Source organism: Astyanax mexicanus, chromosome 22 (assembly GCF_023375975.1).
Source record: "Astyanax mexicanus isolate ESR-SI-001 chromosome 22, AstMex3_surface, whole genome shotgun sequence".
In the NCBI taxonomy this organism is placed as follows: Eukaryota; Metazoa; Chordata; class Actinopteri; order Characiformes; family Acestrorhamphidae; genus Astyanax; species Astyanax mexicanus.
The window spans coordinates 10,974,180-10,992,020 of record NC_064429.1 but is presented as its reverse complement, the minus strand read 5'-3'; the positions used below and the strand labels follow the sequence as shown (position 1 = coordinate 10,992,020).

General features: G+C 39.5%; 2 protein-coding genes across 4 annotated transcripts; one reads left to right on the top strand and one right to left on the bottom strand.

Moving 5' to 3' along the window:
* Positions 1-343: 343 nt before the first annotated feature.
* poli (polymerase (DNA directed) iota) lies at positions 344-11,970 on the bottom strand. Of its 2 annotated transcripts, XM_022675734.2 has the most exons (11): positions 11,914-11,970; positions 11,779-11,836; positions 10,872-10,988; positions 10,516-10,680; positions 9,500-9,643; positions 8,561-8,797; positions 4,723-4,901; positions 4,092-4,183; positions 3,545-3,678; positions 2,515-2,711; positions 344-1,888 (listed from the first exon to the last, which is right to left on the bottom strand). In XM_022675734.2, the coding sequence occupies exons 2-11, from the start codon at positions 11,831-11,833 to the stop codon at positions 1,055-1,057; spliced, it is 2,154 nt and encodes a 717-aa protein (XP_022531455.2). In that variant the 5' UTR covers positions 11,834-11,836; positions 11,914-11,970; the 3' UTR covers positions 344-1,054. The 2 variants fall into 2 exon arrangements, with proteins under 2 accessions (XP_022531455.2, XP_022531452.2); XM_022675731.2 differs by lacking the exon at positions 11,914-11,970 and having other exon boundaries at positions 11,779-11,907.
* Positions 11,971-12,503: 533 nt separating this feature from the next.
* pgam5 (PGAM family member 5, serine/threonine protein phosphatase, mitochondrial) lies at positions 12,504-17,663 on the top strand. 2 transcript variants are annotated; one of them, XM_022675740.2, is made up of 6 exons: positions 12,504-13,024; positions 13,698-13,870; positions 13,988-14,113; positions 14,746-14,834; positions 15,316-15,446; positions 17,019-17,663. In XM_022675740.2, exons 1-6 carry the CDS (start codon positions 12,795-12,797, stop codon positions 17,167-17,169), a joined length of 900 nt encoding a protein of 299 aa, XP_022531461.2. In that variant the 5' UTR covers positions 12,504-12,794; the 3' UTR covers positions 17,170-17,663. The 2 variants fall into 2 exon arrangements, with proteins under 2 accessions (XP_022531461.2, XP_022531458.2); XM_022675737.2 differs by having other exon boundaries at positions 15,313-15,446.
* Positions 17,664-17,841: the final 178 nt, after the last annotated feature.

Sequence of the window (17,841 nt, the reverse complement as noted above, 5' to 3'; positions counted from 1 at the left end):
GTATGGATTATATATATATATATATATATATATATATATATATACACGTATATATATATATATATATATATATATATATACACATATATATATATATACATATATATATGTATATATATATATATATATGTATATATATATGTATATATATATATACATAAATATATATATATATGTATATATATATATATATACATATATATATATATATGTATATATATATATATATACATATATATATATATATATATATATATATATATATATATATAAAACATACAAACTAGTTTTAATACAGCACTTGTTACAAATATTAAGTAAAAAAAAACTTAATCACAGCCTGTCCAAAAATCAACAAAAAGGCCCATTTTATTAGATAAATATTTTTAATAAAATATTTTTTTTTATAAAAAAAAAAAAAACATTTGGCAACATGAATAAACTATTTATATATGCAAACCAGCCACATCAGTCACATTGTCCCTTTTTCCCTGCAGTGGTTTTAACGTATGGCTGATCTGTGTATAATAAGTGCTGTAGAATGTTTCCCAGGAACACAGTCTCCACCAGATTACAGCACTTCCTCGTCCTGCAGATCTCCAGATTTATCACCAATCCAGCATTTATGGAGCAGCTGGGACTCAGCTTCAGCTTTAATCTACGAGTGATGGAAGATGGATGATCACAAGCCATCAAACCAAACTGAACTGCTTGAATTTTTGCACCAGGAGTAAAGCAGCATAAAGTTATCCAAAAGCAGTGTGTAAGACTGGTGGAGGAGAACATAAACCAGGGTTATTCCACCAAATATTGATTATTTCTGAACTCTTAAAACTTTATGAATATGAACTTGTTGTCTTTGCATTATTTCAGGTCTGAAAGTTCTGCATCTTTTTTGTTATTTCAGCCATTTCTCATTTTCTGTAAATAAATGCTCTAAATGACTAAAATATTTTAATTTGGAATTTGGAGAGAAATGTTGTCTGTAGTTTATAGAATAAAACAACAATGTTCATTTTACTCAAATATTTACCTATAAATAGCAAAAATTCTCTCAGTTGGGTTTGAAATACTTCAGCAGGCTGTTGTTCTGGGATGCTCTGGCCGCGGGTCTGTGGTCTCGGGATGCTGATTGTTTGGTCGCAGGTTTGGTGGAGGAGATTTTAAGCGTGGGTTTGCGCTGCTTCCACTCAGCCAGCAGCTCGTTCTGCATGTCTGAGGGGAGCTGGGAGAAGACCAGGGGGTCTACGTTAGGTGGAACATCAGGGAGGCTAATAGCGCTTTCTGTAGAACTGCTGTCACAGAGGTTATGATTTTGGGACTGAGCTACATTAATATTACTATGCTCTATTTGGTGGCTCTGGTTCAGGGATATCTGACTGAGCTGAGATGTTTGTTTCTGGTTTATATGAGCCTGGGTCTGCTGTTCTGGGCGCTCAGCACGGGCCGGGGCTGCTACTGGACTTGGGTTTTCTATAGAATCTTCAGGAAGTGCATCTCCAGTCTGAAAACTAGCCATTAGCTCCTTCTGGATGTGTTCTGGAAGAGCCTGGAAGACGTCAGGGTCGACGTGAGGAGGAAGCTTAGGAGATTTCTGTGTTTCTAGAGTACTGCTCCTTCCAGAACTTGTAGTTTTCGGTCCTGAGTGTTTAGAAACTGGTTGTCTGGGGGATGTGGAGGGTTTGCTTCTGATGGACTGGAGCAGAGCATTCTGGAAGAATGATGAGGATGCTGATGATGGTGATGCAGATGATGCTGAGGAGGATGCTGTTGATGTTTGGCACTTCAGAAGCTCTTTAGTGCTCTCAGTGTTTTGTGTTCCACATGCTGGATTTGCCTGAGTGATGCTGGATGATTCCTCACACACACCAAGTTCTGTACCTGTTTCCTGAAATTTAAAAAAATATATAAAATAAATAAATACAGTCAATTTTCTCATTGTTTCTTGATTTAATGTAATTTCTACATTATACTTTAATATTAAAGACATAAAAACAGTTAAGGGACACATAAGGAATTACGTAGTAAACTGTAAAAAAATAAATAAAACAAAAAGTGTTATTTCTCCACATTAATCCCCTGATATAAAGCTGATGAACTGAGATGGTGATTTGAGGTGATTTAATTGGGATGAGCTGGAGCTTCACAGCAAAGTGAAGAAGAAGCAGCAGCTATTGTTCAGCACCCCCAGGAACTCCTTCTTTCCTTCAAGACGCTGAGAAAACTATTCCAGGAGACTCTCCCTCATTAAGATACTGAGATTAAAATCACAACCAAAGTGTCTGCAGATCTGAACTCAAAGACACGTCATACTTATTTAGAAGAATCTAAAGTAGAAATCTAACATATTCTGGTTTATTATTAATAACATTTCAGCATGTGTTCCTGTAGGGATTTAACAATTATTCAATATTGTAAATAAATATTCAATTTACAATGTAAAAAAATCATAAAAAGAAAGAAAACCGAATGATAAGAGAACAGGAGCGCTGTGTGTGTATGTGTGTGTCGTACCTGTACGTGTGTGTGAGCTGCACTGGTTGTTGTGTGTGTGAAGAAGGAGCTGATGGCGTTCCTGCCGGAGTTCTTGGTCTGCAGGTTACTAAAGCAGACGTTCAGCAGGGTCAGGTGGAACGGGTCACCAGCGTTCACCAGCTTGTGGAACAGCTTCATCACTATAGAGAGCAGCTGAGGCACCGCCTCCCCGCAGCCTGACATCAACAAACAGCCAAACATGAGACAAATATAAACAAAAAAACACAAAGAGGATATTTCAGCCTATCCAATGTATCTATGCGAACCATGTATCAACCATTTCTCTGCTTTAGGATAGAAATCCATTACTGTATTTACTATTGTGAGTGATTATATTTTAGATGCTATTTGACAAAATTGTAGTCTAAATAAAGCACATTGCCAGTGTGTGTGTTTTAATTATTCACTGAAAGATCTCACTTGCAGACGCTTCGTAATTCAAGAATTATCATAAATGCACTCAAAAAGCCCTGATATGTGATGTAGGGATGCACAACTAACAATTAATTAGTTATGTTTTTAACTGATATATTATATATGTAACATGTCCTCAGAAATAATACCTTGAAAACATAGACACACCGAGCCGAGCGTTCATGTAGCTGCACCATTAAAATAGCAATCTGCCAAAGTCAGAGCTCACCTGATTTTTAAAGGGAATGATGAGCAAGAGACACTCTGATTGGTTTATTTCACATTACGCCCAAAATTAACCACACCCATGATTAATTAGGAGAATTAGTACATGACTTTTGCTTTGCGTTTCGAGCTGCGCAAGGTGAACTTTTCCTGTCGTTATGATAGCAAAGACACACTGATGCACCCTTAATCAAGCTGTATGGTGCATGATCACTAAAATAGGGGCCATACAGTCCATTAAAAGGTCTTTCAGTCTTTATTTTAAATGAATCTGGCATGTGTGATTCTTTTCTATTAACAGTAAGCAAAAGTAATTGATTACTAATATTAATAATCATTAACTGCAGCACTAGAGTGTGTGTGTGTGTACCGGTTATGATCTTCTGGGCGGTGTGTTTGGGTATGGGACACTGTCGGCTCTCTCGGCTGAACCAGCGGCTCGGAGCTGAGGCTCGTCTGAGCGTCAGTCTCACAGTCTGCGGCAACCGGCCATCCTTACACATCCTACACACACACACACACACACACACACATTTATACAAACAACCTTAACTGTGCGAGAGAGCCACTCACTCACTGTTAATTCTAAAATTAAGGGGATTAAAAACTGTTTCTCCTGCTTCCACTGTCCAGAAAACACTTTCTACTAGAGAAAAGATCAACCAAGTTCAGCTTTATGCAAATGAGTGTAAGAGTGGGCTGATATGTTATATAAGCATCACACACAGAACAGAGGGGTTTTACATACAGAGGAAAAGCTAAAAACAGCAGTATCTGAATTTGCAAAATTAGATTAAAATAAAATCCACAGTAATACAGAACAATACTGAGCTTTATACACCTCTAATCCACACTGTGCTGATATGAGTGAATAGCTATACCCACCTTTAACCCATTCTATTGGGCTGTTCACTCACCTCTCACACAGGCTGTTCAGCAGTTCAGTCACTTTACTCTGCACCTCCCTCACTGTGGAGATCTTCTTAAAGGAGTCTTCATCACTCAGAGACTGAAACCCAGTCAAAACCCAGTCAAAATCTGGTTTTGGGCTGATTAGATTGATAAAGATAAATATAATACTTAAGTGGTCCAGCAGGCTAAATGCTGCCACTATGATCGAGAAAACGCTGGTTCAAATCTCAGTCATGCAGCTTGCCATCAGCTGCCGGAGCCCTGTGAGAGCACAATTGGTCTTGCTCTCTCTGGGTGGGTACAGTACAGTAGATGGCGCTCTCTCTTTCCCCTCATCACTCCTAGGGTGATGTGGATCAGCACAAGGCTGCATCTGTGAGCTGATGTATCAGACCAGAGTCGCTGCGCTTTCCTTCGAGCGTTAGCTCGGCAAAAGAAGTTCAAAAAGAGGCGGAGTCTGACTTTACCCTTAGTCTTCAACCTCCTGGCCATCAGCTACCTTGAGACCATTGACAAGCACCTCGCATATTTTTTTCACTGTATTTATTACTATTATCTTTCGCTCCAAAGCGACAAAAACAGTGAAACAGGACCTTAATCACTATAAGACATGCTGATGTCCAGAGCTGGTGTTACCTGTGGAGGTCCTGCAGGAGTCACAGGTGAAAGGTCAACGCCGCATGCAAGGTTCTGTATCCGCCTGCCGTTCACTTCACCAAACTCACGGATCAAATCCCTCAGAGGAAACAGCTGCAGATCCCTCACACTGACCACGCCCAGAACCTTCAGCTTCTCCACCGTCCTGTAGCCAATCCCTGTAGCCACCACACAAAACTACAGTAAATACAATATACAATACACTGGCCACTTTATTAGAAACACCTTCTCTTACTATCTGCTTCCACTCACTGTGGCCACTTTATTAGAAACACATAAACTTAATATGTGCTTCCACTCAGTGTGGCCACTTTATTAGAAACACCTTCTCTTACTATGTGCTCCACTCAGTGTGGCCACTTTATTGAAAACACCTACTCTCCTATGTGCTTCTACTCACTGTGGCCACTTTATTGGAAACACCTACCCTTACTATGTGTTCCACTCACTGTGGCCACTTTATTAGAAACACCTGCGCTTACTATATGCTTCCACTCATTGTGGCCTCTTTATTAGAAACACCAACTCTATCATGTGCTTCCACTCATTGTGGCCACTTTATTGGAATCACCTTCTCTTAATATGTGCTTCCACTCAGTGTGGCCCCTTTATTAAAAACATCTACTCTACTTTGTGCTTCCACTCACTGTGGCCACTTTATTGGAAACCTTTTTTTTCCAAAAAGCTCACACTAGTGCACCTGCACGGTTGTGCTGGGTCAGGTAGGTGCAGGTGAGGAGGAGATCGGATCTGATAGAGAGGTGAGATGATCAGGTGATGCTGGATCAGATGACAGTGATATCAAATGATTTGAATGGCAGACAGCATGCAGCTTATAACAGTGAGAAATGAATATCATTTATACTCATTTGTGTTTCAAATAAAGCAGAGGGTGGAGTGGATCAGGTTGCAGACCAGAAGTCTGGTTAAAAACAGAGAATTTAAATAAATATGAGCAGAAAATTAAATATCTAAAAAATAAAATAAAATAAAATTTACAATATCATTGGAAATTGAATTTATTTCAGTAATTCAGTTGAAAATGTTATATAAACTCATATATTATATAGATGTAATACACACAGAGTGATCTATTTTAAGTGTTTATTTCTTTTATTGTTTATGATTATAGCTTACAGCCAATGAAAACCCAAAAATCAGTGTCTCAGAAAATTAGAATTTTATACAAGACCAGTTGGTACTTTTGGCAGTGTGGGCAGTGTGCCAAATCCTGCTGGAAAATGAAATCCACATCTCCATAAAAGTTTTCAGCAGCAGAGAGAAGCATGAAGTGCTGTAAGATTTTGTGGAAAATCAAAACTGCACTGACTTTAGACTTGATAATAAAACACAGTGGATCAACACCAGCAGATGACAGACATGACTCTCCATCAAACCAAGGGCGTAGGAGCGGGCTTGATATTGGGAGGGACACATTTGCCAATATGAACCCAGGCCCACCCTATAGTTTCCTAGAACAACATTTGTGGAAATTACTTTTAATTAAAAGTAAATTATTATTATAAGGTGATTTTACAACTTAAACATGTAACTCCACGTTACAGTTACTGCATGCAATGACTGAATTATATACATATGACAAAATGTTCAGTTATCACCTAATATTTTAAAATAATATAACAGATTTGTTTATTATTATTATTATTATTATTATTATGTCAATTCTGTTGTATATTTACATTTTATGCCGCACATTTATTTTTTTTTTAACTGAGAGCTCTTCTTAAGATGGTGTCCTTTTATGTAAAAGAATGTAACTTTACGTTTCATAGAGATTTTTATAAACATCAGGACATGTGGTCTTACTGTGAACTACAAATGAACAGAAGTCACGTTACAGCAGTGTTTCTCAACCCTGCTCTTACATATTCTACTGAATATTAACACTGTTCTGCATATTCTATGGCTTCCTCTGCTTTAAAGGCATTTAATAAAGTAAGTGGTGGTATAATGTGTCTAATACACTGCTGGATATACATGATTAATTTAGGCTCTATAGGGGGCTAAAGTATTTTAACAGGTAAACTCAGTAAATGACTGTTTATTAGCTGATCAGGTGGAAAACACAGTTTTGGGGCAGTGATCAGGGTTAGGAAACTGCTTTAAACTACAAACATAAAGTACTGTACTACATTCTGTCTATCCACTACATCTAGCTTCTAGATAACTAGTTAGCTAAATGTATTTTCGTTCATTATAGCTCACAGTAAGCCCTGTAATACTAAATTAATTGAAAATGAAACAGTAATTAGCTGATCAGGTACAGGGCAAGTTGAACATTACATTTATAGTTTATTTTTTTCTTTAACCCTGACTCCCAATCTATCTAATTCCAAAGTTAAGCTAACTCACTAACACAACTGCAGTTTATTAATCACAGTGGGTTTAATCTGTGTGCTGATTCAGATACGTGTATTTTTAACCAGCTATCAGAAACAGATCATCACAGTTGAAGTGGTTAGCCTACCGTTACCTTTCTTTTAGTAAAATCTCCGTATATCCAGATCTGATTTAAAATCAGCTGAAGCTGCTGCAGCTCGATCCCTCTGCTAAATCTCACAGCGAGGGGGAGGGGCTTCCCAACAGCAAACTGCTTCTCCGGCTTCGTGATTGGTCCGGTCTGTCTCCTCATTAATAGTACAGCTGGTCTGAGCGAAAAGATGTCATTTTTGGGGGAGACAAATCCACCTGTTTCTAATATTGGGTGGGACATGTCCCACCTATCCCCCCCCGGTTCCTACGCCAATGCATCAAACCATCACTGATCATCAGTAAATTTTACATTTCATTTAAAGGAAATCAAGGGATCACAGTCTGGAGGAAGAGTGGAGAGACACACAGTCCAAAGTGCTCGAGGTCTAGTGTGAAGTTTCCACCAATCAGTGATGGTTTGGAGAGACATGTCTGTCATCTGCTGGTGTTGATCCACTGTGTTACCTTAATGCTTTCCTCTGGTGACAACTTTTATAAAAATAAGGATTTTATTTTCCAACAATTTTTGCAACTGTTTCGTATTTTAGCGTATATTTCAATAATCTCATCAGCTTCAAACTTTAGAGTAGGTGTTTCTAATAAAGTGGCCAGTGAGTGAATGCACAAAGTGGCAAGACAGTGTGTTCTTGATGAATAGGGAGTTATTCTATTATTACTGTGTAATTATACACTGAAACGCCAAATGTCATGGGATGTAATGCTAGCTTCTGTCCCATGACATTTGGCGTATCAGTGTATAATTACACAGTAATAATAGAATAACTCCCTCGTGGCGTGTCCCATAGAAGCTAAAGAACACTGAGCGCTGAGCTGTGGGATATGTGGGCGGAGTCTCCTGCATTAAATGTGGATGAAGAAACTGATGTTTTTTGTTGTTCACATGGACATTTCTAGCCAGAAACTGCCGGTCACCATCATTACCCCCACTGCTATATATACAGCTCTGGAAAAAATTAAGAGAGCACTTCAGTTTCTGAATCAGTTTCTCTGATATTGATATTTATAGGTTTATGTTTGACTAAAATGAACATTATAGAATAAAACAACAAACTACAGACATTTCTCCCAAATTCCAAATAAAACTATTGTCATTTATAGCATTTATTTGCTCCACCAGTCTTACACACTGCTTTTGGATAATTTTATGCTGCTTTACTCCTGGTTAAAAAATTCAAGCAGTTCAGTTTGGTGGTTTGATGGTTTGTGATCATCCATCTTCCTCTTTAATTTGGTGAAATCAAAGAAACTCATCAATTTCAAGTGATCTCTTATTGTTTTTTCCAGAGCTGTACTTTGTGTTTACCAGGTACTTTGCAGGGTCCGCTCAGGCTGTTCATCAGCTCTGCGCTGCTCTGGGGGAGGAGCGTGGTCTGCTGGTTGGGTTTGAAGGCTCCGGAGACCAGCTTGGCCAGGAGTTTGCTGGTGGCGACGCCGGCGCAGCTGGTCAACCCCAGCCTGCTCCTCAGCGCCTCCCGCAGTTCAGCCGCGATCGCCGATCCCACCGCCAGCCTGGAGTGATCTCCCACCCCCACGGACGAGGCTGCAGACACACAACATTACAGATATTGGGCCCTATCGTACATCCATCAGAGATTAGGTATATATCTAAACTGATGGGCGTGGTGGTCTGGAGGTGAGGTGTATTCTGGTAAATATCCGGTGTGTCTCTATCTTGGTGGCAGGAAATACAGGTGCGCCACTGACTGATTAAACCCTGACAATAGTCAATAGTCAGCCGGCTAATCCTATCATGGACGTTGCACTCGCTCGTGTACACCTCCACTTGTTAAACAAAATAAAACGTGCTTCAGCGCTAATCTAGCTTACATCCACAATAAACAAAATAAAGAATAAAATAACATTGCTGTTGAGAGGTGACTAGGGGTGGGCTTATTTTGTTTTTCATTTCATATTCATATTGAGAATATAGTACTGCAATATATATAACAGTTTTACACATTTAGTAAAAACAAAAATGCCTAAAAACGTTTGTCTATTTCATTAACAGTAAATTAACAAAACTCTGATTTTGTATAAAATAAAAAATACAAGAAAAAAAAATTTAATTTACCTCAAAACTTAAGTGCAGTATATTTAGTGCCTGTATATATGCTTTCAAAAATATCACAATGTCATGATATTATCACATACGATACAATATGGTATGTACGTTCAGGCCTACTGTATTTGGGTGGTGTGAGTTCTGATGATTAGTGTTGTGTGATTGGGTGCATGGCTTTACCCTCGTGTCCGTAGACGTGACCCACGAACGAGAGATCTGAGATACTCGTGTCCTTCATCCTGGTCTCCACCATCTCTGAGACGTCCACAAAGTTCTCATCAAAGCCCAGGCGCTCCACCAGGGGGCAGAACGACATCAGCAGCTCTGAACACAAACACAAAATCAGAGATCTCAGGATTTATGCTTAAATATCTCTTTCTGGAGAACTGTCTAACACCTCCTCAGCATCTGTGCTCCGCTGCATCCACAAGGGCGCACAGTGACCGGGCGAAAGTGGATGCTCAGCCAGAGTAGTGATTATAACAGTTCATACAAACCAACATACTCTACAGAAACATCACCCATCATTACCCATCATTACCCATCATCACTTATCATCACCTCAACCTTCTGCTCCTCTGGAGCTCATTAAATACATCACACACACAGCATATGGACATAAGTAACGGGACGGCTGCTCATTTATTGTTAATTCTGAAATTTACGGTATTAACCCTCCTGTTCTGTTCTGGGTCAAATTGACCCGTTTTAAAGGTTTAAGGATCTAGGAAAACTAGTTAAAAGTATTTTTTCAGTATGAAACTTCTTCAGCTTGCCTTCATTAAAGTAATTAACGTATGATATGAAAATGGTTCATCTCATAAATTTGCAACCACCCTCTGCAAAAACTAAAACTAAACAAAATTGCAATGTTATTTTTTTATGTTAAATGTAAAACTATGGTGTTTTATTATATGTTGGTCTTTCAAAAGTATTTAAGGATTAAACTTCTTTATGTAAAAACAAGTGAATTAATCAAACTGAAGCATTACCTGTTAGAAATAAGGAACATCATTGCAGTAAATATTGATAGTATAATTAGTAATGGAGTTAGTAATTAATTACCCGGGAAAACCATTGATGTTCCTGACAAATAAACACATAAGGAGGGTTAAAAGAGTTTATTCTACGATTGTTGGAATATTAAACAGTACTGTACAGTATACCAGTAGAGAACAGGGCTGGATCTGCTGTACCTGTGACCTTGTAGGAGATGTCTCTGTAGTGTGTGAGGTCCTCTCCCTTCACCAGAACCAGATCAGGACATTTCTCCAGCGCCTCCTTCACTCCCATCAGCTTCGTCACGCCGCGCTCCCTCGCCACGTAGTTACACGTCACGATGATGTACTTCTGCTGAACTCCTGAAACGAGAGGTTGAGATTAGAAGAGTTTATATTTTCTGCTTGAGGCCGAGCCGAGCCTGATTTCCCGACACTTTCCCCGGCAGGGTCGGGTCCAACACCACACAAACTACAATCTTTACAACTAAACTAATGATTAAACGCACTAAACCGATACAGTATTTTTACAGGTATACAGAAGCTTTCAGCACCTAGAGGTTTGGACCGAAGGGCGGGGTTTCTGATCATCTCCACCTGAGCGTAGAAACAGTCCAGGTCAAAGTGAAGGATGACCCTCTGACTGTCCTCCACAGCTCCGCCCACAACACCTGAAACCAGAACAACATCTTTTGGGCAAAAAACTGACACCCCATATTTCAGCCAAAGGTTTGTAGACACAGCTCTATTAGCCACATGTATTTGCATTCCACCATTTAGCCAAATGTTTTGGACACATTTTTCTTAACCAAATATATATGCATTGCACCAAATAGCCAAATGTTTTGGACTAAGGCTTTAATGTTTAGCCAAATGTTATTTGACTCTTATATTTAACCAAATGTTATTGAACTCTTCCATTTAACCTAATTATATTTGATTAGACCTCGCCACCATTTGACCAAATGTTTTATTTTTTTGGACTCCTCTATTTAGCCCAGTGTTTATGGACTCCACCGTTTAGCCTAATGATTCTGTTTTTTAATGCTTGTGCCAAATTCTTTGTACTTTAATATTTAGCCAAAGACTTGTGGACTCCCCAACGTTTTACGACGTCAACCTTTAGAGCTAAATGTTTTTGCACTCCAGTATTTAGTCAAACGTTTTTGAACTATAACATTTAGCTGAATGATTTAGGACTTCAACATTTAGCCAAATGTTTGTGGAGACAATTTTAAAAGCCAAATATATTTGCATTCTACCATTTACCAGTAATTACATGTTGAAACTTAATTTAAACAAACATATTACCATAAAACACAAAAACACCTTAGTAACCAACACCTGTACCACGTAACCCTGCTGATCTGCTGTTTGACTGTAGCTGCAGCTCTGTTACTGCAGTGTGTTTTTGGTTTAGAGCTCTTTAAAAAGAAAAAATCAGAGAGTCAGAATTCATACCTGTCTCCATCACTGCCCAGCCAGGCTCCTCCTCCTCCTCCTCACCTGAGTCCATCACCTGATTTTACAGGGAGAAAAGAAACGGTAAACTAAAGAGAATAAAAACACAGATCTCCTCTATAAACTCGAGTTTACCTGCGGAGCCGCTGCAGCTTAGCCGCACTGACCCCTACCGGCCCGGAGCCTCACAACTACCTCACCACATACAGACAAAAAATACAGTTACATTAAATTAATAACGAGATAAAACTAGATAAAAGAAAATGAGGTGTAATGTTTATCATTTGCATTTTTTCAGGATAAATTCTAAATTAAAAAGGTGTGTAATACCTCATTATTTAATTGAGTACAAAAATTTAAATTATTTTTCCTTTCTTTCCTTTAATTCCCTTAATATTATTCGTGATAGTTTTGAAACAACTATCTTTTAGGGCAAAATGGTGGTAATTTGGTTATTTTTTTGTCTTGTAACAAAAGTAGGGTTGGGTTATAACGTCTTTATGAGTTTTTGTTACAAGAAAAAAAAATCGGGTAAAGAAAAAATATTTTATTAAATTATTTTTTTCTTTCCTGAAATTCTGTTTGTGAAGGGCAGAAAATGTAAAATATTAAAAATTGAAAAAAAAAATGTTTGAAAAAAGTTTCTGTTTGACTATATTAAATGAAAGATCTAATCTATTTGGTTAGCTTTGGTGAAGACTTTTATTTTGTCGACCCGTCTGCCATTTTGGTTAATCTGTTAACGTTAGCTGGCTGGTTAGTAGCTGTGTGTGTAGTTCGTTATTAGCTGAAATAAAGCGTGTTTTTAATGATTTTCATTGTATAACTTTTCTTGTTTTGTTGTAAAACAGTAAATATAATATTTTTGTAGTTTAGGATATTATATGTGATATTTATCTATAAGTTTGGAGCAGCAGTTGGAGCTTTTATCATGCAGGTTTGAGCGGCTGGTGTTGTAGCTCCGGACTCGGCGGCGTTTCCCGGTACTTTCTCCCGGACTCTACTCGCTCTCTGGCATGGCTTTCCGCAGGGCCGCGGGGCTGGTGTGCGGCCTGGCTGGCGGCTCGGCGGTGGTGGTGTGGGCGGAATGGAGGGGTTATTTGGGGGAGGACCGCGGAGAGAGCTGGCGGAGTAAAGCGCCGATCACAGCCGCTCTCAGCGCGCTGCACGCCGCTCACCCCGCCACACAGCCCGCGGGCCTGCCGGTCTACAGCTCCGGCTCCGGCTGGGACAGCAACTGGGACAGGTAACCCGGCACTGATTCACCCGTCACAGCACAGGTTTACACGACCCGTCACAGCACAGGTTTACCTGACCCGTCACAGCACAGGTTTACCTGACCCGTCACAGCGCAGGTTTACCTGACCCGTCACAGCGCAGGTTTACCTGACCCGTCACAGCACAGGTTTACACGACCCGTCACAGCGCAGGTTTACCAGACCCGTCACAGCGCAGGTTTACCTGACCCGTCACAGCGCAGGTTTACCTGACCCGTCACAGCGCAGGTTTACCTGACCCGTCACAGCGCAGGTTTACCAGACCCGTCACAGCGCAGGTTTACCTGACCCGTCACAGCGCAGGTTTACACGACCCGTCAGAGCACAGGTTTACTCACCGCTGGTTTACCTGTCACAGCACAGGTTAGCCCCGGCACAGCACAGCTTTACCCGTCAAAGCACAGCTTTACCCACCACTAGTTTACCCGTCAAAGCACAGGTTTACTTGTCACTGGTTTACCCCACACAGCTCTGGTTTACTCCCAAACAGCCCGGGCTGATCCGATTTTATTCAAGCTGGCCTTCTTCAAAATAAATGTAGTTACCAAAACTGACCAAAACACATGAATGAAAATACAAACACATAAACTCCACCACAGGGGAAGGGACTCTGCTTTATCGTGCTTTTCTCTCGGTCTGTAGGAGGGACCCGTCCACGATGATGAGCCCCAGGAGGAAGGAGAGCAGTGGGGAGGAGAACAGCACTGAGGTGGAGAACAACAAACCCAGAGCCACCCGCCACATCTTCCTCATCCGCCACTCCCAGTACAACCTGAACGGAAACGGAGACCGGGAGAGAACACTCACTCCACTGGGTACACCCAACCACTGGCCACTTATTATATATATTATTATTTATATAGTATTTATTATAATATATTATATTATATTTTATTTTATTTATTAAATTTGTGTGTGTGTGTGTGTTACAGGCCGTGAGCAGGCTGAGCTTCTGGGACAGAGGCTGGCAGATTTAGGGCTGAAGTACGACGTGATGATACACTCCTCAATGGCCAGAGCCACCGAGACGGCCAGCATCATCAGCAGATACCTGCCAGGTGAGATACTTAAAGGTTTCTTACCTAGAAAAATGTTTCTGTGATGTCACAAAAATAGTACATTCACATATCTCCACCTGTTCACATAGTGCACGTTAACCCCACCCACTCACACTTAAATAATAATAAGTGTTTCACCATGGGCTGTGCTCTGATTGGCCACAATGTATTTTCCCTCGGAACAGAGCTCTTTTGTCACATCAGTAGGCATGTGACAGTTACGTTATTGATCTATTGTACAATATATGAACACAACAGTAAACAATTTTACTTATCGAGGAGAACCGATTAATCAGGTAACGTGTTGCTCTTTAAAAGGGAATATACTGCATCTATATAATTATGCTGATAATAATTATACATATTTGTTATTATTGCAGTGGCAGAAAATCTTAAAATCAGTCCTTTAAAATGACAACAACCTTTATTAACCTTTACAATAATTTCTAAACCAATGCATCGTCCAGAAAAAATACTGTTGTTGTACCAGCCCTTCATATCAATTGTGAGAATGGCTGAATACTTGAAAGTGTGATGTAATAGTAACTGGTGTTTTTATGTTGTAAAAAGTACTATTACAGTGTAATAATACTGAAATACTGAGTGTAGTAATTCATTACTTTGTGTTGCAGGTGTGGAGATGGTGAGCTGTGATTTGCTGAGAGAGGGTGCACCCATAGAGCCCGTCCCACCCGTCACTCACTGGAAACCAGAGGCTGTGGTCAGTGCTACTACACACCTTTACCACACCTGTATCACACCTGTGCCACACACTTAGTGTGGGTCTGAAGATGCATCAGTTAGTCTGCTTTCTATTTCAACTCAGATCTTGAAAATTTTACTGGAACCCAGTTATATCTACTTATATCCACTAATTCAAGACCAGCCTCTAAATTGAAGTTAGCAATTGTTGAAAGTGCACTTGTGGTTTATGCTGATGCTGCTGATTTTATAAGCTAATGCTTATACATTTATACCTGATTAAAACAGTACACAGATATTTATACTGAGACAAGTTTGATTTTTAATTGTTGGTTAGAACAGTGCAAGCTTTAGAGCGACTTTGTGTGTATGTGTGTATATGTGTGTGTATGTGTGTGTATGTATGTGTGTGTATGTGTGTGTATGTGTGTGTGTGTGTGTGTGTGTGTGTGGGTGTTATACGTGCCACTGTGTGTGATCCTCTGTGCCGCTTTTAGCAGTACCATGAGGACGGCGCGCGCATCGAGGCAGCTTTCCGGCGCTACATCCACCGAGCTGACCCCAAACAGAAGGAGGACAGCTACGAGATCATCGTCTGTCACGCTAACGTCATCCGCTATTTTGTGTGCAGGTGTGTGTGTGTGTGTGTCTTTTCACAGCTGTGTGTTCGTTCACACTGTTAGCGCTGACGGTATGGCTTTCATACAGACTGCAAAGCTCTGGTGTATTACTGAATTATTCTAAATTCACCAAACAATATTACCAAGCTCTGCAGCAGCTGTATTAACATAGTTATATTTTAAATGCTTGGATTTAAAATATAAACTTAATCCAAGTGTGTTTTTGTGTTTGTGTGCGAGAGAAATGATATAGAAAAAATAAAGACGTTTACAGACAAATACATTATCCATCTTATTCTGCGCGATGAAAAGGAGGGGCCAGATTTGTTTACTGTATTTTTCGCACTATAAGGCACAATAGATTATAAGGCTCATTACGCGACACAAGTAAGGAATAGGGGTAGGTAGATAGATAGGTAGATTAGCTTAGCTTTACTAAAAATAAGTAAAGATACTACGCTAATCTAAGTAAACGAAAACATTTTAATGAGCGCTGGATGATAATCTACACAGATTTCTCTCTTAAAAACTGTTTATTTGGTTGAGTAAAGCACTTTCGTTTATTTGCAGTAAGCTTAGATTTCCAGTTTCCTCCAGCACTAAGGCTGGAGCTTTCGTCGCTAATCGCTAGGCTAAAAAGCTAGTAGTTTGTGGCCAATGCTAATGCTGTTCCAGCAGTGCTAGCCAGGGTTAGTAGCAAGCTACAGTCAGGTAATACTCAACTATAAACCATTTAATATGCAAAAGAAACTAACTCTTGAAAGTAGGCGTGGCAGAATAAGGTGGATAAATCTGATGTAGTAAATTGTATTAATGCATTTATATCTTTGGTTTTGCCATAAAGACTTAATTACTTTAAGATTTAATACTTTTTGTACATTAACATTACCGGTCAAAAGTTTTGGAACGCCCCCAATTGTTCCCTTATTTTTGCCATTTAGGACCTTCAGATCCAGTAAATAACTAAACATGGTACAGAATCCAGTGTAAACAAATAAACTGTCATTTTAGTATTATTAAAAAAAGTATATTGACAGCTTACTGCAGCATTTACACACTTACACACAACATATTCACACTTTCATCATCATAATAACTGGAAAAACACAGATAAAACACAGAGAACTCTGTTACTATTAAAAGTAGAAGTTCTTTCTTTTCTTTTGAGAAATTACAGATGAAGTCAGAGAGCGGTACAGAGTACTGTTTCCTACACCTTCAAATAAAGACTCTTGGAAACTGGATAAAAAAACTGCTACAGGAAGACGTCTGGCTGATCCACATGGAAACAGCAGCTTAAGCTTTTAGCTCAGATTAACATGATTAAGGACTGAGTCTCAGTTTCAGCAGAGAAGAGAAGAATTAGAATTAATCTGACAGGAGAAGAACTGCAGTAATAGTCACTGATAAGATAAAGATAAAATATTTTAAAAGCAGCTTGTCTTACAGCACTGATAATAGACTGGCTAAACGATAGGGATGTTCTGAATCTTTTGACCGGTAGTGTGTATATATTATTTTGTAAATAAAAAAGTGATATGTTGAACATTGATTATTATTATTATTATATTAATTCTGAACAGAGCTCTGCAGTTCCCCCCTGAGGGCTGGTTGCGGATGGGTCTGAATAACGGAAGCATCACGTGGTTGACGATCCGTCCGAGCGGCCGGGTGGCTCTGAGAGCGCTGGGGGACTCCGGCTTCATGCCTCCGGACAAACTCACCCGGACCTGATCCACCAAACTCCAGCACAGCGGCTCTGATTAAAGCGATAGATCAGAACACTCAAGTTTATATACATATATAGATGTATTCCTCCAGATGTAGTTCATCAGCAAAGACATGTCTTGTTTTGCTTATGTAACTATAAAGCTATAAAGCTAGTATTGCTAATGTAGCTAAGTGATGAAAACGTATGTACACCAGTTAGCATGTTAGCATGTATTTCAGAGATGAGTGTGTCAGAAACAACATAAACAAGCCTCCACGCTAATTGGTGTACATTAGCTTGGAGACTATGTTAGCTACATTAGCTTTCTCGTTCCAGTGTAAAACTAATCAACTAAAGATCACAGAACATCAAACTCCTCATCATATCTCCTGGTTTACTGAATAGATGGATTGAACAGAGGATGAGTGGAGTAAAGTGTAAATTTGATGGAGTACTGAACTATCGCTTTAACAGCTTCTCCTTAAGTGTCTTGAAAATAAATTTGCTTTTTGTTATATTTCTGTGGGTCTGTTATTCATGTTTCTTTGGCGATGTTTGTGCTCCTGGGTCTGTGTTCATGAAGAACTTTAAATAAAACAGAACCTGGATCTGAATGAGCTTCATCCCCTGAACCCACCGCAGGAAGAACCAACAAACAGCGTTTCTATTCATCCAATAGTTCTCTTTTCCTTTTT

Excerpts from the sequence above, each read along its gene's own strand:
- poli (XM_022675734.2), bottom strand. The coding sequence starts at position 11,833 with ATGGACTCAGGTGAGGAGGAGGAGGAGGAGCCTGGCTGGGCAGTGATG. Across the intron at positions 10,681-10,871 it reads CCTTCGGTCCAAACCTCTAG|GAGTTCAGCAGAAGTACATC; the intron begins GTGCTGAAAGCT and ends CTCTCGTTTCAG. Across the intron at positions 4,902-8,560 it reads CGGACCCTGCAAAGTACCTG|GGATTGGCTACAGGACGGTG; the intron begins GTAAACACAAAG and ends TGGTGGCTACAG.
- pgam5 (XM_022675737.2), top strand. The coding sequence starts at position 12,795 with ATGGCTTTCCGCAGGGCCGCGGGGCTGGTGTGCGGCCTGGCTGGCGGC. Across the intron at positions 13,025-13,697 it reads TGGGACAGCAACTGGGACAG|GAGGGACCCGTCCACGATGA; the intron begins GTAACCCGGCAC and ends CTCGGTCTGTAG. Across the intron at positions 14,835-15,312 it reads ACTGGAAACCAGAGGCTGTG|CAGTACCATGAGGACGGCGC; the intron begins GTCAGTGCTACT and ends TGCCGCTTTTAG.